The sequence below is a fragment of the Alligator mississippiensis genome, chromosome 14, assembly GCF_030867095.1.
Source record: "Alligator mississippiensis isolate rAllMis1 chromosome 14, rAllMis1, whole genome shotgun sequence".
Taxonomy (NCBI): Eukaryota; Metazoa; Chordata; order Crocodylia; family Alligatoridae; genus Alligator; species Alligator mississippiensis.
This window is the reverse complement of record NC_081837.1, coordinates 29,233,175-29,256,108: the sequence shown is the minus strand read 5'-3', so window position 1 is coordinate 29,256,108 and position 22,934 is coordinate 29,233,175. Positions and strand designations below refer to the sequence as shown.

The window sequence follows — 22,934 nt, the reverse complement described above, 5'->3', positions numbered from 1 at the left end:
CCCTGGGATCATCGGGGATCCCAGTGGGAGGGATGACCTGGTCTCTGCTCAGAAAAATGGAGGCAAAGGAATTGTTAAATAGGTTAGCTTTGTCATCTGGTGAGACCACCAGATTTCCTAGCATGTCCTGCAGAGGCCCCACATTACCCAGAACCTTCTTTTTTACCCACTATGTATTTAAAAAAGGATTTCTTGTTATCCTTGATCCGGGTTGCTAGTCCTAGTTCCATCTCCGCCTTGGCCTTCCTAACAGTCCCCCTACAATCCCGAGCAATGGAGGTATAGTCCTCCCTGGTGATGGCCTCTCTCTTCCATTGGATGTAGGCCTCCTTTTTAGCTTTGAGATGTTCCTGGATGCTTTTGGTTAGCCATGGGGGCTTTTGAGCACTCCTACCCGCTTTGATCCATGTTGGGATTGCCACCCTTTGGGCTTGGAGGATCATCTCCTTCAGGAACGACCACTCTTCTTGGATGTCCAACTCCCCACCCTTCTGAGACCTCAGTGCCTCCCCAACTAGTCTCCTTACCTCACTGAAATCCTTCCTCCTGAAGTCCAGGGCTGCTGTCTTGCGGCAGGCCTTTGCCACCCTGCGCTGGATGGTGAATTCCAGTAGGCGATGACTGCTATCGCTCAGGTGATCAAGCACCCGCAGTCCGCTCACCAGATTGTTGCTTGTGGCCAGGACCAGGTCTAAGAAGGCATTTCCCCTGGTGGGACTGTGCACCTCCTGGGTTAGATGGAGGTCCTGTAACATGGCTAGGAACCTATGCAAGCAGTCAGACCTGGCTGACTGCTATTCCCAGCAGATGCCTGGATAGTTTAGGTCACCCATGATGACCACATCCTTTGACTTAACTGCCTCCACGAGCGGACCTGAGAATTCCCGGTCTAGCTCTTCTCCCTGGTTGGGTGGTCTGTACTAGACCCCCACCGTTAAGTCCCTTTCCCCCTGATCCCCTTGTATTCTGACCCAGAGCACTTCAGTCTGCCCCTCCTCTGACCCAGAGCTGCTCGTTGAGGATGTGAATTGTTCTTTGACATAGAGTGCCACACCCCCGCCTTTCCTCCCTGTTCTATCCCTCCTGTACAGCCTATAGCCCTTGATGTTCACTGCCCAGTCGTGCGTTGGATCCCACCAAGTTTCAGTGAGCCCCACTATGCCTGGGTTTGTGTTAGCTAGCAGGAGGGCAAGTTCCTCCTGCTTGTTCCCCATACTATGAGCATTAGTGTATCAGCAATAAGTGCTCTGCCAAAGGACCCAAGACCGAACAACAGTGGGATGTATATAGAATCATAGGACCCGAAGGGACCTGCAAGATCATCAAGTCCAGTCCTCTGCCATGGGCAGGAAGTTATTGGGCTCAGACAAGGTCCACAAGGTGCTTGTCCAGTTTCATCTTGAACACTTCCAAGGATGGTGACTGCACCACCTCTGTTGGGAGTGTGTTCCAGGTTCTGGTGACCCTTTCAGAGAAAAAGTTTTTTTTACGTCCAGCCTGAAATTACTTTCTATTAGCTTATGCCCATTGGTCCTCATTCCCTCCCCCTTGAGGTGCCTTCCTGAAGAGTTGCTCCCTCAGATCTTGATGATCAACCCTGATGTACTTGTAGGTGGCTATCAAGTCACCTCTCAACCTTCTCTTACTCAGACTTAATAGGCCAGTTCTCAGAGTCCTTCCTCATAGGGCCTATCCTCCATGCCTCTAATTATATGGGTGGCCCTTCTTCAGTGGTGACATGTAGGGGGTGCATGTGCACCCCGACCTGGTGCTCTCACCACTTAGGTGACAGGCAGGTGGGAGCTTCTGGAAGAGGCCACAATGATCAAGTGGCTGCCTCGCAACTGGTGAGATTGGCTGAGGGGGACCCCCCCCGTCACTGACTGATTGCTTGGGGGGGGGGGGGGGCACATGGCAGAGTAAGGTGGCACTGGTTGCCCATGCTCTTCTTTGTACCCTCTCAAGCTTATCCACATCCTTCCTGAAGTGCAGTGCTCAGAACTGGACACAGTACTTCAGCTGAGGCCTCACCAATACAGAAGAGAGAGGAAGGAATACTTCCCTGGATCTAATGCCAGCACATCGGCTGATTCACACCAGAGTTCTATTTGCCCTTCTGGCAACCTTACTGCACTGTTGATTCATATTCATCTTTTGGTCTATCATGACCCCCAGGTCCTGTTCAGATGCTGTGCCAGCCAGTGGACCATCACCCATTGTGTACATATGGTGAAGGTTCTTCCTACCCAGATGAAGAACCATGCAATTCTTGTTAAAGCTCATCTGATTCTGTTCAGCCCATAAATCCAGTCTGTCAAAATCGTCCTGGATCTTTGCCCTATACTCTGATGTGCCCGTGCTGTGTTTCCCCACAGCTTGGTATCATCCACAAACTTGATCATTGAGCTTTCCACCCCCTCATCCAAGTCATTCGTAAATATTTTAAAGAGCACTCGTCCAAGCACCAATCCCTGGGGGACGCCACTGGAGACGGGCCTACAGGATGAGGCCATCCCATCGATTTACAACTCTCTAGGATCGGCCTCTAAGCTAGTTGTCTACCCACCTCACTGCAGACTGGTCCAACCCAGTACCCTCCAGTTTGGTTGAGAGAATCCCGTGAGAAACAGAATTAAAGGCTTTACTGACGTCTAAGTATATCATGTCCACCTCATGTCCCTTGTCCAGATGTTTAGTTACCTGGTTGTAGAAGGACACGAGGTTTGTCAGGCATGATCTACTCTTGACAAAGGTACTCTGGCTGCTTCTTAACACCCCATCAGTTACTAGCTTGTAATTGATTGCCTCAAAAATTTTACCCAGGACTGAAGTCAGACTGACCAGTCTGTAGTTTCCAGGGTCATCCCTCTTCCCTTTCTTGAAGATGGGCAGCATGTTGGCCCTTTTCCAGTCATCAGGGACCACTCCCGAGTTCTACAACTCTTCAAACAACTTTGCCAGTGCCACTGCTATAAGCTCAGCCAGTTCTTTCAGGACTGTCGGATGCAGGCCACCTGGCCCAGAAGACATGAAAATGTCCAAGTGTTGTAGGAGACACCCCACCTGTTCAGGACTGATTTCATGTAGTCTGTTGTCTTCCCCATATTCCCTGGGTCTCTGGTCAGGTGAACAGACCCAATTTGATTTGAAGAATACTGAGGTGAAGTAGGTATTTGGGAGTTCTGCTTTTTCACGGGGATCAACTGTGGGCTGTCCCTGAGTATTCAGTAGGGGGTCCCACGGTGGAGCCCAATTTTTTCTTGCTCCCTATGTATCTATAGAAGAACTTTTTGTTGCCCTTTATTCCGGTTGCCAGCTTGATCTCCATGTCTGCCTTGGCTTTTTGTGTTTCAAATCTGCAGACTCTGGCTATATGTGTGTATTCCTCTCTAGCTGCTGAACCAGTCTTCCATTGCTTGCATGCTTTTTTTTTCTTGTTCAATAGTTCCCTAACATCTCTGTTGAGCCAAGTGGGTCTCTTGGCTCCTTTCCGGCTTTTTGTATGCATGGGGATGGCCTGTTTTTGGGTAGTGAGAATTGCCTCCTTAAGGAAGCACCACCGTTCCTGAACTCCCCAAGTCATTTAGTTGCTGGTTGCAGAGGGCCTCTCCAACTAGCCTCCTGATTTTGGCAAAGTCTGCCTTTCTGAAATCTAGGACCTTTGTTCTGCTGATTGGGTGACAGCAAGATGACCTGATTAGGTTCACCATCCACCGTAAGAATGGGAAATCAGAGCACCACCAATCCTCAGGTTGCCTATCAAGTCCTCCCCTTTGGTCAGCACTAAATCCAGAGTGGCTTTATCTCTAGTAAACCCTTCTACAACCTGTCAGGAACAGATCATCTACTGTTGCCAAGAAGTTGGCTGACTTGCTGGAGGTGGCTGAGTGGTCCTCCCAACAGATGTCAGGGCAGCTGAAGTCACCCATGACAATCATGTCTCTAGTGCTAGCTGCTTCAGTCAGTTCTCTGGAGAAGGCCTGATCGTTCTCCTCTTCTTGGGAGGACTCCCACCAATCAGGTCTCCCTCTCCTGGTCCCCCTTGTATCCTGACCCACAGGGTTTCAAGGGACCCTTCCCTGCTGTCAAACGTGACCTACAGGAAGGGGTATTGCTCTTTCACATAGAGGGCCGCACCTCCTCCCTTCTTCCCAGCCTGATCCTTTCTGTAAAGCCTATAGCCCTCAATATTTATTGCCTGGTCATGTGCGTCATCCCACCAGATCTTCATTAACCCAATCAGATCAAATTTCTCATCTACCAGGAGTACCAGTTCCTCCTGTTTATTTCTCATACTTTCGGCATTCCCATAAAGCCACCAGTGTTTTCTCCTAGTCGCTTCAGGTTTTCTGTCGTGCTGCCAGCATCTCAAGATGTCAGTGCTATCTGGACATCCATTGCTTGAGTACCCTCCCATGTGTCATTGTAGCTAGAGGATTTGTATACAGCAGTGGGATCTTCTCCCCCACCCCTGGAAGTGCCTAGTTTAAAGTCCTCCTCAACAAGTCAGCGATTCTTGTAGTGAAGAGCTTCTTCCCTCTGGTTATGAGATTAATACTTCCCCTAGCACGTAGACTGCTGAAATTAAACTGCGAATGAAGGTCGAGGTATCCAAAGCCCACACAGTGACACCATCTCCTAAGCCTGTGGTTGACCTCCACAATGCAGTCCTCCCTCCAATGACCACAACCTCTGACTGGGAGGACTGAGGAGAATACCACTTGTGCTCCTAGTTCCCTGAGTTTTGCCGCCAGGGTCTTGTAGTCTCTCATGATTCTCACAGGACTACTTCTTACTGTGTCACTGGTGCCCACGTGGACAAGGAGCAAAGGGTAGAGGTCAGTAAGACAGACCAGTTTAGGGATCCTTGTTATAACGTCTCTAATCCTGGCTTCTGGAAGGCAGCAGCCTTCTTGAGCAAAGGGATCTGGATGACAGATGGCTCCTTTTGTGTCCTGTAGCAGGGAGTCTCCTATGACGATCACCCTTAGTTGTTTCCTTGCTGGGATCGGCTGAGATGCGGCGGGCTCAGCTGAGATGTGGCTGGGATTGGCTAAGTGCAGTGGGCTCAGATGCATCTTCTGTCGACAGTGTGAGGGCTTCATAGCTGCTGTACAGGGTTATTGGCGAAGCAACTGATGCACATCTTGGCTTCAGGCTTGATGCGACCAATTCCCACCCACTATCGGGTGGGGTATCTTGTTTGAGCCTGCACGTCTGTCTCCATGGCTTCCTTCTCCAGGTGCAGGGCCTGGCAGTAAGTGTCAATCTCTGCCTCATATTCCCTGATGATTCACAGTCTGTTCATCTCCTCCTGGAGCTCCCTCACCTGGCCCTACAAGGTCTCCATCAGTTTGGGGAACCTCGTCGCAACGTCTCTAATCCTGGCTTCTGGAAGGCAGCAACTCAGAAGTGAAAATGCTTGCCAACAGCCCTTTCACACTCCCTTCCATGCAAACTCGCACACTAAGTTGCACACCGGGCCCAGAGCACACCTGTTTGAGCACCCTGTTCATACAGCTCCCTGGGGAGCTAGGCTAAGTAGGAGCCGGGGGCGGGGGGAGAGGGGGTGACTTTGCTCGGCTCCGCTCACTGCCACATGCCCTATCTAGTTACTCACCCACCGCGGGCCCCATTTACCTCTTGGCTCCATGCTGTGGGTCTGGGTCGGGTTCCTAGGCTCAAGGGGCCGCGACAGGCTTGCACTCATGTTATGCACTGGAGCCAGGCTCAACTGAGGCTTTTGCCATTGGTGGGCCCTTTTTCAAAACCACAGATTCTGACATCACGCGGTTTGATATCTTAGTCCCATGCATGGAATTAGGCTCACTTCTGACAAGGCAGATAGTGGAAGGTTATCAGTAGGGCTCTACCAAATTCATGGAGGAAGTAGGCTGCATTGTGGCTCCTTTAATCTTGCAGGTTCACCCATGCACACCCCACTCCCCCCTCCTCTTGTTGCTGATTGGCTGAGGGACTCCAAGGGCCCTGCTGCTTGTTGCTAACTGCCCAGGAAGCAAAAACAGTGCCAAATTTAAAACCGCAGTTTTCACCTCCCTGTTGATCAGGAGCAAGTGGAGGGGCCCCTTCACCAATCAGTGGGGTGGTGGGGGGTGGGGAGGCACGTGTGGGAAGCTGCAAGGTTAAAGGAGCCATGCACAGCCCATTTCCGCTGTGAAATCAGTTGGGCCCTAGTTGTTAGGGGTGTGTGAAGCGGGCCCTATTCAATTCAGATTCAGCCCAAATCAGGGACAGTGATTTGATTTGTTGATTTGTATCACTGTCCTCGATTCAATTCGGCCAAATCTGAATGTGAAGATTTGATGCCGATTCAGAGAATTGGTGATTTGGACACAGACACAGCTTTAAATGTTTTTTCTACATACCTCGAGGTACTAGCGCAGCTTGTGAATGCTGCAATGCTGGGGCACATGGAGCTTCCCACAGGAGTGCAGGGGGCCCCTCTATGTGGTCGGTGGTGAACACAGAAGCGGACTGGAAATACTTTTGGCCCACTTCTGGGTCTGCTGGGGAGTGCGCTGGGGGCCCCCCTGTGCTCCCCTGGCTCAGCGCTTGGCTGCGGGGGGACCCCGGGTGCCCCCCAGACCCAGGAGGCACTAGCTGCTGAGCCAGAGGGGTGGGGGGAGCCCCCAGTATGCTCTCCAGCGGACCCAGAATCAGACTAGAAGTCCTTCTGGTCCACTTCTGGGTCTGCTGCTGAGCACAATGGGGAGCCCCCCGCGCTTCTGTGGGACACTCCATGCACCCCAGCATTGCAGCATTCACGAGCCACCTGCTACTTAGAGGTATGTAGAAAAAACATTTAAAGCTGTGTCTATGTCCAAATCTTTCCAAATCTCTCTGAATTGATTCGGAGGATTCCGATTCAATTTGGAGAGATTAGAGGGTCCTCTGATTCAATCTGGATTCGGGAATTCAGCCATTGAATGGGGCCAAATCTCTGCTGAAGTGAATCAGGGACCAAAGCTTCACACAGCCCTACTAGTTATCAGATTCATAGGTTTCTATGAAATTAGTAGGAACTCTGGATTTGTTAAAACATGGAAAGTCAGGACAGTCCTAATTGGGCTTTGTCAGGTGCTGTGATTACCAAGAAGAATTTGTATTATTCAGTATCAGCACAAGTAGATAAAACGCATTGCATCTTGTCAGAATCAAACTTCATCTCCCTGTTGGAACTTTAGTTTTTTGACTTCATATTTAGTTAGCATTTATAGTAACAGTGGTCCGTATAGATAGCGAAATGGCAGAAAGCAAGTGTTATTTTCAGCCCAGAATCTGAAGGACAGCATTTCTTGTTGGACGAGCTTTAGTTAAAGCACCCCCACTGTCATTTTTCAGTGCAGGGATGCTGATACACATGACGCTGGAGCATGGTTATTACCACGCTCTGGCAGCCTCGATTAATCGAGTTTACTCTGATGCACTGTACTTACAATGTGTTGGAGCAGCCTTGCTACACATGTATAGGTGCCCCATATGACTGCTCTTGTAAGGGTAAGATTACTGGTAAACTGTTCAGCTGACCACTGAAAGAGATGGAGATAAACTGGAGTAGTGAACCCCATTATCAAGCTCCCCCTGATCTCCCTGTAAAGCTGAATATTACTTACCAACCCCTGTACCACAGCAAGCTGAAAGAGCATAGGAAAAGGCCTCAGCCATGTTTGGGAAATACACAGGAAGTCAAAGATTAAGTCAAAGATAAGATTATGGAAGTTTCTTTTTACAGTCTTAATATACTCATTCAACACTTATATATCTTTGTTTTCTATAGGCAGTAGGTCTGACCAAGATTCAACTCCAAACTCATGGACAGCATCTGTACTTAGAGGAAGTTTATGAATATACTTGGGTGAGACTACTGCAATAAAAGGGAACAGTTTTTTAGTTACAAAATACCAGTGTAAGAATTACAGTGCGACTGTGCAGTAACTGGAGTTATTGTGCAGTAGCATCACTGAATGACTTTTTCATGACTGACTGCATAGTAGCCCATGACTACTGCACAGTCAGCATCTCATGTACATGCGGCCTATGTTAAGGGATTACCTCTTAAAGGCTTGTTGGTATTGTCGCTGCTGTGCACTGCAGCGTGTCATATTGAATGAAATAGTTTGAATGTTTGTAATGGTTGCCCATTAGCCAGTTTCAGGAAGAAGATAAGATTTATCTCCTTATCTAGATCATTGTTTTGGACTACGTGCAAAAGGTCCTGACTTTGCTTAAAGTTTTAACTTTTGAATTTTTATCTTTAGAAGTCTTTTACAAAGAGAACCTGAAAATTGTACTCAGCAAATATCCTGGGTTCCGAGAGATCAAACCCTAGAGCCTTTTGATCAGATTGGTAAAAAAAGGTCACTTGCAGTGATATGGAAGTTCCCCAAAGTAATTAAAATGATCAACAAAAGAAACTAATTACTAAGCAAAAGAATCTGTTGAGTAAGATCTGAGCCCAAATTTGGGGGTAATGACAGGTTTGAGTAGGAGTGGCCCAAGACGGCAGCTCACTCAATAAAAACTGTAACTTACTGTCCCAATTTGGAGGTAACTTCACTTGTAGAACAACGAAGGAAGAATCGCAAGTGTAGGCCAGATCAGACTGATCACCTGAACCACCCTCTCCGTGAACACGAATCTCTTAGTTCACACTGAAGCTGCAGAGCACCCGAAAGGGACTGAAAGAAGGGGACTTAGTCATGTATAGTTTTATGTTTACACAAGAAAGTTTAAGATGCTGTTTGGGAGGAATTCAGAAATCATATGGTCCACAAGACTGGAGTTTAGAAAATAAAGAAGTAAAGCCAGAAGTAAAGGTGTGTAGGAAGAAAGAAAGTAGAAAAGAAGAGGGAGGTTTTCGAGAGATAATGCGAAAGGTGTTAGGGAAAGGAGTTTACGATCAGTTAAAATTGCCACTAGCAAGAGAGATAATGCGCTCAAGAGCAGGAGAGATACTAAGAGAGTTAGAAGTAAGTTGGAAACAAGCATCAGGAGGTCCTTTGAAAAAACCTAATTACCCGTCCCTCTTAGGAGAGGCAGCTCGGGGAGTCATTCACTTATTGCATGAGGTAGAAAATTTAGCGGCCGAGAATAATGTTTTAAAATTGGTGATGAACCAGAGTAAAGTGAATGAAACAGAGGATGGAGAGAAACCAAGTAAAATATCTGTGCAACCTACTGCACCCTCTCCAATTACTCCATTCACTCCACCCCCATATGCAGAAGTTACAGTAGAATTGAAAGAAATAAAAGCTGACTATGGAGGTAGAAGTAGCTAAAGGTACAGTAGTGCCAATACTGGAGGCATGTCCTATAGTAACTACTAGTTGGAAACAACAAGGAACAAATCTTCCAGTTAGGCAGAATATCTATAGAGAAGGGAACAGGTAGGAAATAGAGGATTTGACTAGGAGAACAGCACGAGGTACTAATGAAAATTGCTATGTGTGGCTAGGAAGGATTATAGAGGAAGAAACTGGAATAGGAATCCTATTAAGTTCAGAGGAGGCCCTTCCACTAATGAGAATTTCGGGATGGAGTAAGGGGGCAATGCTCATAAATACCATGAATATAATTCCGGGAGGCATGTATCCCATAATTTTAGCTGGATTAATTGCCACCGGGGTAAAAAATCATTTGGGAGCTCTAAACTTTCCCCCAAATTTAGAAGGGGGTATGAATAACATCAGGTACATAATATGGGGAATTAGTTTTGCCCATTGGACAGCACTCCCAAACATCCTAACGGCAGTACAGCAGAGATTAAGGAATGATTGTTTGTTTATCAGCACTCCTGAACAAGTAACTTGCAACAGGATGTCATTAGAGGTAGCATCAAATGTTCTGAAAACTCCAGGAGTAAAAGCCTGGCTACTGCCGCTGGTGGGGCAGACACCCTGGGAGGTAGCTGATCAAATAGGAACCATAGTGCAGGAGGAAGAAATGAAGAAAAAGCCCAAATTAATAATATAGATTACCATGTGCACAATCCTTATCATCCACAATCTAATGGGGTTGTGGAGAGACACATTGGCATTTTGAAGACACAATTGAAAACAAATTTAAAATCAATTTCCTTTAAAAACTGGGATGCAGTATTGCATGTAACCTTAATTTAGTGCAATAATGATAAAACCATGTGGTTGAAACACGAAAAGAAAGAATTTCCAGTGTGGACATATAAGTATAAAAAAAAGATGATAAAGTGTGGATACACTTACCCAAAGAAGAAAAAGTAACAAAAGGTGCAATTGATCAACTGGGGAAACATCCCAACACTTATTTTTGTTTAACTGAGGAAAATCAAACACTAACCTCACGAAGCTAGGCCTCACAAGGACCTAAGCAATCATTTAATTTTGTTACAGGTGTCAAGGATTGAAGTGGCAACAGTGGGAGATCAAGGATGAAAATGATCCCAGAGATGAAAACTGGATGTGGCTAACCAATGTAACATTATGCAGACCAGTACATAGACCACCCAATGTGATTCTGGAATATAATGCTGACGTATGGAATCTCACAATACCAGGTTATTCCCTTAAATGTAATATTCCTTGGGAAGGACCATGGAACCCCTCCAAATTATTAAATCCTCGTGATATAATTAATGGACCATATCCATATGGCATTACATTAACAGAAGCAGGGATAAATGAAACTGAGTACTATCCAACACCATGGGGTTTTGTGAGAACACACCCAGAAAAGGGTGTATTTGGGGTAAAATTAACTATTATCCCAGTAGGGTTATTTGAAAATGCTACAGTAGACCCCTATGGTATCATCCAATGTAAGTGGAATAAACTTTTCTGGAAACCTAACACTGTCCAGAACAGTGGCCGGCTTACCACTAGCACTTGGTGTCGGACTATAGTACATACTAGAAAAGGGATATTACCTTATCTCTTAATTATAAGGGATCCATCGCACCAAGAACAAAGCATAATAGCCTGGCATTTAAAATCTCCTGAATATTCCCGCACTGCCATGCGCATTACATATAACATTAACTGCACGCAACCACAAAGAAAGCGCAGGTCAGTCTGGACAGACTGGGCACAGCAAAATCAAGATAAAGAACGGGAAGAAACAGTAAAACCTGAATTCATGTCACTTTTGGGATTTGGCACTACACATGTGACCGTTACAAAAAACATTACACAAAGAATGCAGAATTTCATAACATTAACTGAACAAAATGAAAATATCAGTAATTCTAATATGAAGGAAATCCAAGCTAGATTACAGTTCATCACCTGTACACAATTTCATGAATCCAGCACCTTTGAACAACTTATTGTAACAAATTTAAAGAAGAAATTCACAGATGCTGGACATATACCTCATGTAGAATGTCATAGTCAAATAATTATGCTATTTAGTCACGAAAATTAGGGAAGTGTACAATGGCTCTGTTCAGTGAACCCACTAACGGGTTGGACAGTACATACCCGCATTGGAGGAAAACATACAGGTACATTACCCACCATGCGGTGTACCAAGCATAATTGCACACAAGTAAACACCAACCAAGTAAAATTAAATGATAAATGTTCTGAATTGGAAGCATGGAATCAAACCCATATTGTGCAATGTGCTGATTGCAGATGCAAAATCTACACTAAAACTGTTCAAGTAAACATATTAAACTATGATTATGCTTTTGACTTAACCCCCCAAGATGAAGCAACCCAGTATTATGAAATAGCAGAAATGGGATATGATATTCCTCAACTCCAGCCCTGTGAGCAAGAGGGTCAGTTCTGGAGAGATACAGGGGAAATAATGGAAATAAAATATAATATCCCTCAAGTCTCACCCTGTGAGCCTAGAGCTCAGTTATGGAGAGACACATTTGCAAGGAAATGTGTGTGCATAATAGAGCCAAAAATTAATGATCTACACTCCAGTATGGAGGTAGTACTTTGGTCCAAAACAGGTATCCCATGGATCGCCACAGATCATTGGAGCACGACTGAGGAGAATAAGGTGCATTCCCAACTATCTGCGTGGGAAATTGACTTGCAGGAATTAAATTTGACTCATATATCGTTTAACTCGGAAACTGGACAATTAGTGACGTTGTCAAAAGACTACGGAGAACACATTACTTACCTGAAATTACTCAGCGCCAGCAAGATCCTCAATGCACCATCAGCTTCGGTGTTAGAAGGACTAACCACGATTGGAAATGCAGTGGAGAATGGTGTTAAATCTACTATACATGAAATAGGATCGATAGGACAACAACTATGGAACACTATAAAGACTGTATTTTCGGGAAAATGGGTGATATATGTTATAATAAGCATCATAGGATTGTTTGGGTTAATCATTTTAGGAAAATTAATTTTGTGTATGTTGTCATGGAATTATCATAATAAGTTTGCAAGGCTTAGTAATGAAATATAATTGTGATCAAACTGCCTTATGGGCACGGGGGGATGTCATATTGAATGAAATAGTTTGAATGTTTGTAATGGTTGCCCATTAGCCAGTTTCAGGAAGAAGATAAGATTTATCTCCTTATCTAGATCATTGTTTTGGACTACATGCAAAAGGTCCTGACTTTGCTTAAAGTTTTAACTTTTGAATTTTTATCTTTAGAAGTCTTTTACAAAGAGAACCTGAAAATTGTACTCAGCAAATATCCTGGGTTCCGAGAGATCAAACCCTAGAGCCTTTTGATCAGATTGGTAAAAAAAGTCACTTGCAGTGATATGGAAGTTCCCCAAAGTAATTAAAATGATCAACAAAAGAAACTAATTACTAAGCAAAAGAATCTGTTGAGTAAGATCCGAGCCCAAATTTGGGGGTAATGACAGGTTTGAGTAGGAGTGGCCCAAGACGGCAGCTCACTCAATAAAAACTGTAACTTGCTGTCCCAATTTGGAGGTAACTTCACTTGCAGAACAACGAAGGAAGAATTGCAAGTGTAGGCCGGATCAGACTGATCACATGAACCACCCTCTCCGTGAACACGAATCTCTTAGTTCACATTGAAGCTGCAGAGTGCCCGAAAGGGACTGAAAGAAGGGGACTTAGTCCTATCAGTATTGAGGCCAGCCCATTGAATTGTATTGCTGAGGCAAGCCCATTGAACTGTACTACTGAGGCCAACCCATTAAATTGTACTACTGAGGAATGAAACCATACTTAGGTGTTTGGCTTCTCGGACTTCTAGGATTGCAAGTATATTATGCAAATAATAGTATTGATTCAAATGTAACTTTTAGTTGTAATTGTAGTTGTTTTTGTAATACTAATTCTTATAGCATTGTTTGGGAAGGAAGTGCATTCGGAGCATTGTTTCTGATATATGTAATTATTGTGTTCTTAATGTTTGTGGTGTTTCTTAAAGCTAAGCAGTGTTATATGCATAGCAAAGAGTTTTAAAATAAAATTGTGTTGTATAAGTTAAGTGTGTAATCATTGTGAAATCGTGCAATCAGCTAACTACTCCCCCAGCCAGTGCATCAAAATGAATCAGTAAATTGTGTGGGATTTTCTCTATTCCATAACCCACTAGAGACACAGCGAGGGGGTCGTGACCTTAGAAGGCCGTCAGGCGGGTACTTGTGACGTTTGGAGTGGAATTAATTAGGCACAGAAGCTTATCGGTTGCAAAGCAAGATTGTTTACTCACGCCGTCAAGGTGGTGAATAACGGAGGTCAGAGATACTTGGTTAGTTACAGCTTAGAGTTCGTAGGTCGGTCTGCATAAGTGGTCGGATAGAAATGGTCGGGCAGAAAAATGGTCGGGCTGGCAGGTCTTTGATTTACATCTGAGATTGGGTTGAGACGTGAGGGGGGGGCACTGGCAAGTGATCAAATTGCCAGTTACTCTGACACGTATGTTCAGAGGTCTCCAAGGTACGTACAGAGGTCCCCCTTCTTCTTCTTTGCGGAAGTGAGAATGGGTTTTATTTGTGTAATAGCAAATTGGTTTTCGCCACGTCATAAATTTAATTAGAATCGCCAATTATCTAGCAGTCTTTGCTAGGGTGTTATGACAGGGCTATTCCTCTTTTTATTCTGACCAATTATAATGATTTATGTACAGCACAGAAGACAAAAGTTTTATCTCTGTTAGTGGCGCAGCAATAAATTTCTTTTTGACATGCGCAGCAAAAAGGCGGTTACTGGCAAAAACTTTTGTTAACCCTTAGTTAACTTAGTGTAAAACAAAACTGCTTTGAATGGTTTCACTTGCTTGTGACATGGGCACTATTATAATTGGGTTGCGACATGCCCCCTTGCCCATGGCACAGCAAGTCACATCATGTTTACGTACAGACCATTTTGTTCATCTTTGCTAGTGTTTGGCAAGCGGGTGTATACAAAAGCAGAAAGCGTGGTTAACTTCGTTTTAAGATACTGTAAAATCCAACAACCAAAACACACAAATATAGCAACTGGTAACAAAAGCGTAATGAAGGGTATTAACAAGTTGAGGAACCATGATGACGTGTGACGTGTCCCACTCAAACCAACGGAAGAGGTTTGATAACCAACTTTGGCCTATACTCGAGAGTCGGTTGATGTTTTCCACAATTTTCCTTTTTTTTTTTTTTTTTTTTGCTTAAGACTATCGAAACGCATCAAACCTTGCCATGCATTACTACTTGCTTTTTCTCCCAATGATTTGATGCCAAACATTTCCTGTCCTCCATCTACCTACGACATACAATAAGCCTTCACATTTGCCTCTTGTGCTCTCTCGTGTTCTAGTTAAGAAACCAAACTAAAAAGGCAAAATTCCTTTCTCTCTCTCATTTAATGCTTCTGTCTATACTCGACCTTTCTGCGACATCCCCCAAACCTTGATTATCAATGCTGTTCTCTTTTAGTAATTTAGAGCTTTCCACTCAAAACATTATGACTTGGCTTTACTGCGTAAAGTCTCGAACAGGCTTTAAAACAAAACAAAACAAGTATGTACAAGATCATTAACAGGAAAAAAGAACCCATAAAATGAGCTGCTAGTTATGTCTTTGGCCTAAAATGACAGAAGGTTCAGGACCGAGTTGGAGGTTTTGAAGTCAGCTCCGTTTGCCGAGGAACCTGTTAGTAACAGCAGGAATAGAGCAACGACCCTGCTTGCGACATATGAGCAGGCAGCCATTGTGGCGTCGACCCGGGTGTGCTGCAGGTCGGTGCTCGGTGATTCTCGCTATCGGGCAGCCACAGATTGCTGTTTCGTCACCACTGGGCCTGTAAGGGGACAAAACAAACGAACAGACAAACAAACAAAGAAAACTAAAAACAATAAAATTGTCTTTTGTCCATCTACGAGCATAATGTCGTAGTGGTTGGAATAGTTCATAGATGCCCCCTTCGAGTAGTTGCTTGTTGGGGCCGGCTGCAGTGTTATCCGGAGTGTTAGGTGTGGGTGCCTCCGGGGCCCGGACTGGTTGGCGGGATTGGTCGAGGTTGGTAGCCTAGTATATGTGCCAGTTGTCATTGTTCCGCAACTCCTAAGACGTGTAGCCATTGTTTGGTAAGCGTGAAGTGGTTTAGGAGGAACCCAAACATGGCTCTTTCCTCCGGCGTCCTCTGGGGTGGCAGTCTTGATTCCTTTCGTGAGTCGAATTGGGAATGTCTTGGCCCTTGGTGCCCAATCAGGTATGTAGTAAGGTGGCTTGATGTGCCGGCTGGGTTTGCAGCTACTGACTTCACAAGGGCTTGCAATCGTGGAAGTTAACTTAAAAGATTCTCTACTGGCTGAGTAACGAGCAGGTTGAGGAGAAGGCGAAGGGTGATGGTGTCCTCTTCTCCATAAATCTTCACGCGTGCTTCGATGACGTCAAGGGTGGTGGTTGCACCCTCTGGGTTGGTTACTTGCTTGGTTATTGCTACAGGGTGAGCGGCTGCTGTAGTTGTTACTGTGTCTGGTGGGAGGATCGGATTCTTGCTCGTTGCCCCCTCCCTGTGGTACGGAGGTGGGGCCGTTGGGAGCGACGTCATCTCCTGGGGCGGGGTAGCTGGGTGGAGTCCCACCTGTTCTTTTGTGGCTCCGCCCTCCTTTTCCAGGTCCTCCGGGCAGCTCATATTTTTCTCGGCGCCATTTTCTGGTGGCGACAGAGGGTTTTGGCATGCTGCCATCTCCGCAGCAGCTTTGCTGACTGTAGCTAACTGGGTTTTTAAGTTTGCATTTTCACGCAGTAGGAGTGACACTACGTTAATCATTTTTTCTTTGTCCCACTCGAAGCCTCCCCACTCCTTTTCAACTCCCTCCTCTCCTCTCAGCGAGAAGTAGCTGCTGACGCACCCGGTCTCTGCTCCGCTCGCTTGGTGATAAGCGATGTGGGCCCATAATTCATCTGCGTTATCTATGCGGTGCCCCCCACTACACCAGGGGCAGTTCTTAATTAATTCCACCTCCATCACATTTCCCCTGCATCCTGTTCGTGACGTCATGTCACTGCCATGCACTGCAGCGAGGGGGTCGTGACCTTAGAAGGCCATCAGGCGGGTACTTGTGACGCTTGGAGTGGAATTAATTAGGCACAGAAGCTTATCAGTTGCAAAGCAAGATTGTTTACTCACGCCGTCAAGGTGGTGAATAACGGAGGTCAGAAATACTTGGTTAGTTACAGCTTAGGGTTCGTAGGTCGGTCGCATAAGTGGTCGGATAGAAATGGTCGGGCAGAAAAATGGTCGGGCCGGCACGTCGTTGATTTACGTCTGAGATTGGGTCGAGACGTGAGGGGGGGGCACTGGCAAGTGATCAAACTGCCAGTTACTTTGACACGTATGTTCAGAGGTCTCCAAGGTATGTACGGAGGTCCCCCTTCTTCTTCTTTGCGGAAGTGAGAATGGGTTTTATTTGTGTAACAGCCAATTGGTTTTCGCCACGTCATAAATTTAATTAGAATCGTCAATTATCTAGCGGTCTTCACTAGGGTGTTATGACAGGGCTACTCCTCTTTTTACTCTGACCAATTATAATGATTTATGTACAGCACAGAAGACAAAAGTTTTATCTCTGTTAGTGGCGCAGCAATAAATTTCTTTTTGACATGCGCAGCAAAAAGGCGGTTACTGGCAAAAACTTTTGTTAACCTTTAGTTAACTTAGTGTAAAACAAAACTGCTTTGAATGGTTTCACTTGCTTGTGACATGGGCACTATTATAATTGGTTTGTGACAGGTATTGCTTAAAATAACAATTGAGATTACATTATTTTACAAACAAGATTGTAAACTACAAATACATGAGTCATATCTGGACTGTTTTCACAAACTAATACAACTTAAATGTAGATGCATTTTTTTGTTAAGGAAAAGGTGCACATTATCCAAAATATGCACATCAAACACTGTATAGGCCTGTCCCTTGAGAATTAGGAATCTGGCAACTGACACTAAGATTTAAAAACTTCAACTCTGTCTTCTCATGAAGTAGCATTAATGCAGTTTGGAGGAAAAGAGGAAAATCATTAAGAGTAATTCTAGTGTACCTCCTGAAGTCCAGTTTAGCTTAACAACCATCACAACAATTCCTCCCAAAATCAAGAGTGACGGAGAGCTACTAAGTTTTCTGTGGAGCCCTGACCTATAAAATGGGGACAGGAACTGAGCGAGGATGAAGGAAAAAGAGAATACAGTAAAAAACATTTTGCATAACTCAGTTTTGCCACATTATTTGAGAAAGTTACCATTTTTTTTAACTTTTAATGTCAGTTTTAACTTTCTAAATGGAATGTTTGAAACATGTTTCAGAATTTCTCTTTTAATTTTTTTCATATCATAGAATCATAGAAAATTAGGGTTGGAAGGGACCTCAGGAAGTCATCTAGTCCAACTCCCTGCTCAAAGCAGGACCATCCTCAAATAGATCATCATCTCAGACAAACTGGATCATCTCAGCTAAGAAAAAAATGAAAGAAACCTTGAAATAAAACATTCCTTCAAAATGAAGTATGTGCATGTCAAGAGATTCAACTGATCTTGGGGGCAGGATAGAAAATTCTCTCCATTTCTCCCCACCCTCATTTTCATTCTAAAGTGGAACCAACTTTCTCTAAATTGCCAAACCTAAAAATTCATCTTTTACCCAGCCCTAATCAAGGAGCAGTCTGGATGAGTACTAGGAAAACTACAGCCAGGTTTAGGAATTCATTGCCTGCTGATTTGACATTAGAATGCCCACTCTATAGTCTTCCTCTCAGAGCATGTTTCCTACAAACTGAAAACATTTTTTTATGCACAAAGACACAGTTAGACATTATTTTCCTGCCTCCTCCACTTTAAAGCACTTTCTTTATTATGTTAGGTTCCTTGTGCAGAATCTTTATGTATAGAAAATAAACTATGTTCATAACTAGTTTGCATATCCTGGCTATCAGTGTGTATAGACATGCATATGTAAAAATCAACTGACCAAACAGAAAACAAAACAAACAAACAAAAATACCCTGTCCAACTAGACAAAAGACTTTCAGGGAGCTAGATATGGGGGGCATGAAAAATGTCTGATTTGACAGTTTGTCTCCAGTACCTTTACTTCTGGTTCCACAGAAGGCAGGCGGAGGTGAGCAAACATTCGGCAGCACATTTCTTTCTCTTTATCCATGTATTCTCTGTAAAAGCTGCAAAGTAAAGCAGGTGTTTCCATTACAGGATGCCTACTTCTATGCTTGCAGTTAATACCAATATTATAAGCCCAATGTTTTGAAGCTACAGAACTAAAGCAATACGCAATACTGAAGTTACTCACTAAGGGTGTGTACAGAAGTGGCTTTTTTGCCATTTAAAGCACTTTATTGCCATAAAGTAACTGAGGCACATGCCTTTACAGCACTTAAAAAATGGGTACAGCACTTTAAACTAACCCTTGTTAAATGAAGTATTCAATTTGAAGCACTGTATTCTGTATGCTGGTCAAATTTCTGACCAGTGCAGAAGCCCCAGGAGGCTTCAGAGTGCACCTTACATCCTAGCCTGGAAAGTGCAAGGAGGCTCAGAACCTCCCCCCCCCCCCAAAAAAAAACCAAACACTGCACTTCTGCCATGTTTAAGAGTGCTGTAATTTTATAGTGTTATAAAAAGTGCTCTAAAACACTGTAAAACATGCATGGAACACTTCTGTATACATCCTAAATTCCAGAGACAAAGAAGAATTTTATAATAACCAAATTTACTTGAGTTAAGTTTTATAAAGGTAGGTACAGCAGAAAGAGCACATATTACTAATGATTCAGAAAATTCTTTAATATTTTACCTTTGGAGAACAAAGTAGATCACAGGTGAAAACAAGGGACCATCTGGCCCCCAGAGAGCACTTGTTACAAGTCACTATTTTACCCAACAAAGGGAGAAGTCCAAAGATTACACTATGATTTGGAGCATAAGAAATTCATTAAAAATGTAAAACATGACAAACAGATCCAAGGTGATACTCCCCCTCTATCGGGCACTGGTCAGACTGCAGTTGGAATACTGAGTTCAATTTTGGGTGCCACACTTCAAGAGAGATGTGGATAACCTAGAGAGGGTCCAGAGAAGGGCCACTCATATGGTTTAAGGGCTTGCAGGCCAAGCCCTATGAGGAGAGACTGGGGTACCTGGACCTCTTCAGCCTCTGCAAGAGAAGGTTGAGAGGCGACCTTGTGGCTGCCTATAAGTTCATCATGGAGGCACAGAAGGGAATTGGTGAGGTTTTATTCACCAAGGCGCCCCCGGGGGTTACAAGAAATAATGGCCACAAGCTAGCAGAGAGCAGATTTAGACTAGACATTAGGAAGAACTTCTTCACAGTTAGAGTGGCCAAGGTCTGGAATGGGCTCCCAAGGGAGGAGGTGCTCTCCCCTACCCTGGGGGTCTTCAAGAGGAGGTTAGATAGGCATCTAGCTGGATCATCTAGATCCAGCATTCTTTCCTGCCTATGCAGGGGGTCGGACTCGATGATCTACTGAGGTCCCTTCCGACCCTAGAATCTATTAATGTTACCCAAAGCAACTGACTAGATTATATTAAAATGTATAGCTCACAATGGGATGGTTTAGTCAAGGATGATCCATCCTTGACCAGGAGGCTGGACTAGATGACTTTCTGGAGTCCCTTCCAGCTCTACTTTCCTATTACCCTAAGTCTTTTGAGGAGATGAGGAGGCTACCATAGCTGTCTAAAGCCATGCTCACTTATACCAATGAGTCTAGCAGGAATTCTAAAATTCTGTAGCCCTTGCAAAGGACTTGATGACTTGGTGGGATTTTGCCTTCATTATTCCCACTGGCACATCTACATAGAATCATAGAAAATTAGAGTTGGAAGGGACTTCAGGAGGTCATCTAGTCCAACCCCTGCTCAAAGCAGGACCATCTCCAACTACATCATCCCAGCCAAGGCTGTCTAGCTGGGTCTTAAAAGCCTTCAAGGATGGAGATTCCACAACCTCTCTGGGTAACCTGTTCCAGTGTTTCATGATCCTCCTAGCGAGTACCTTTTTCCCCAATATCTAACCTAAACTTCCCTTGCTGCAACTTCAGACCATTACTCCTTGTTCTGTCACCTGCCACCATCGAGAAAAGTCTAGTTCTGTCCTATTTAGAACCATCCTTCAGATAGTTGAAGGCTGCTATTAAATCCCCTGTTTTCTCTTCTCTAGACTAAATAAACCCAGGTCCCTCAGTCTCCCAAGTCATGTGCCCCAGCCCCCTAAACATTTCTGTTGCCCTCTGCTGGACTCCCTCCAGTTTGTCCACATCCTTTCTGTAGTGGGGGGCTCAAAACTGGACACAGTGCTCCAGATCTGGCCTCACCAGTACTGAACAGAGGGGAATAATCGCTTTGTTCCTGCATTGTCAGTAAAGTTTCTTTCAAGTACAGCCAGCATTCCTGGACTTCTCTCCCCCTCTGACTGGCTTCCCAGAGGATCCTGCCCGTGAGTTCCTCAAGTGAGTCAAAATCTGCTTTTCTAAAGTCTGTGGTCCTTACTCTTCTGTTCTCCTTCATTCTTTTCCTCAGGATCCTGAACTCAATCATCTTAGTTGCTGCTGCCCAAGTTGTCATCCACTTCTACATTCCCCACTAATTCTTCCTTATTTGTGAGGTGCAGGTCAAGACAAGCATGGTCTGTAGTTGGCCGCTCCAGCACTTGCACAAGGAAGTTGTCCCCAACACTTCAAAAACTTCCTGGATTGCCTGCATGCTGCTGTATTGCCCAGCCAATTCAGGGTGATTGAAGTCCCCCATGAGAACCAGGACCTGTGATCAGGAAACTTCCACTACCTGTCTGAAGAAAGCCTCATCCACCACATCCTCCTGGTCTGGTGGTTTATAGCAGACCCCCACCATGACATCACCCTTGTTGCTCTTCCCTCTGCCCTTAACCCAGAGACTTTCAACAGGCCTATCTCCTGTTTCATACTGGAGCTCTAAGCAATCGTACAGCTTTGACAAAGTGGATCCTCCACCTATTCTCCTCTGCCTGTCCTTCCTGAACAGTTTATACCCAGCCAGGACAGTGCTCCAGCCATGCGAGCACCCACCAAGTCTGTTATTCCGATCATGTCACAGTGTTGTGACTGTGCAAGGACTTCCAATTCTTCCAGCTTGTTTCCCAGGCTCTGCATTTGTGCACAGGCACCTGAGGTAACTAGCCAATTGCCCTGATTTCTCAGGAAGAATGGGGATGCTTCCCTTGTTGTCCACTCCTGCATGAGCTCCCTCCAGATCACCCACTTTTCTACTTACCTCAGGGAGTGCCCACTCCTGCCTAATTAGCCTCACAGTAAAGTCTCAGCATCTACACATGTGGCCCTACTAGGCTGCTAGAAACTAATAAATGCCCCCATAGGTTAGTACTTGTAAACACAAGTACTATCCTGCAGCGGTGTTTAGTGCACCGCAATGCAGTGTGGGGGGTGCCAACTGGCTAGCCCTGCACTGGAGCACCCTTGTGTCCCGGCCAGTCCCTTGATAGCACATTGAGCCAGGCTGACCCCCCTCAGGATCCCTGCCAGCTGGGGTTGCTCCAACCCGGCTCAGTGCGCTGTGGTCCCAGGTACACATGTAGCACTCAGGAACAATAAATTCTGGTGCGAACTGTGCCAGAGTTTATTCAGTTGAATTAACTGCATGTGCAAATGTGCCCACTGAGAATGAATTTTGGTTTTCCATTTTTAACTACACCAAAAGTTTCTTAGTGCTTTTAAAGTTTTCCATGCTATGTTTTAAGCAGTGCAGTATGGTTATTAATATCATCCATAATTTATTATTTTACATAAAGGACTTTAAAAACCAAGTAGGATTCCTTATGAGCTACATATCAGGTGGCTTTAAAGTCATACTCCATCTTTGGTTGTTTTTTCTAGATCATATCTAGGACCCTTGCAGACATGCCAGTTTGACAATATCACACAGATTCAGGCTGAAAGGTGTTGTGATAACTGCCTAAATCATTGCTTTCTTCTATTTTACATTAATTTCCTTTTGTTGTTGTAATAAAGCACAAAAACCTGGTAATTATATTAAGTGACACAAACCAACTGAAGCAGAAACTCCAAGATGACATTTCTTTTTCAAACCAGTTTTTCTATTGTGCTTGGGTACTGCAGCATTAAATTATATGTTGCTACAATACCCGAAGACAGGAGAAGCAACAAATCTGCCTGCAATTACAGTCTGAACTGCTCCTTCATCTTCTTTTGTTTAGAAATATTTTAAATCTAGGCATACTTAGACCAACAGTTTTCAATTACACTCAGGAAAATAATGAATAAAATAGCCTATTAGAGCCAATGGTGTTACACTACACTGGTCAAAAAAGACCCTACCTTATAGCAAGATTCTGGAAAAATAGCAGATAATCTAGGAAAATCTGCTTAAAACTTGTGTGATATGTCCAAGAAGTAATTGATCCTGGGCAATCTTAGTAGAGATAATTACAAATGACATGAATGGTAT

At 44.5% G+C, this 22,934-nt stretch overlaps 1 protein-coding gene across 3 annotated transcripts in view; it reads right to left on the bottom strand.

The window, feature by feature from the left end:
• Window positions 1-22,934, bottom strand: part of FKBP6 (FKBP prolyl isomerase family member 6 (inactive)) — a 66,842-nt gene that overhangs the window by 22,796 nt on the left and 21,112 nt on the right. For 2 of the 3 annotated variants that reach the window (XM_059717657.1, XM_006258807.4), the window contains exon 8: window positions 18,526-18,616. In XM_059717657.1, coding sequence (XP_059573640.1) covers window positions 18,526-18,616 — 91 coding nt within the window. Of the gene's footprint in view, window positions 1-13,637; window positions 17,895-18,525; window positions 18,617-22,934 lie in introns of those variants that run through there. The other variant, XM_014609427.3, reaches the window with a different exon arrangement.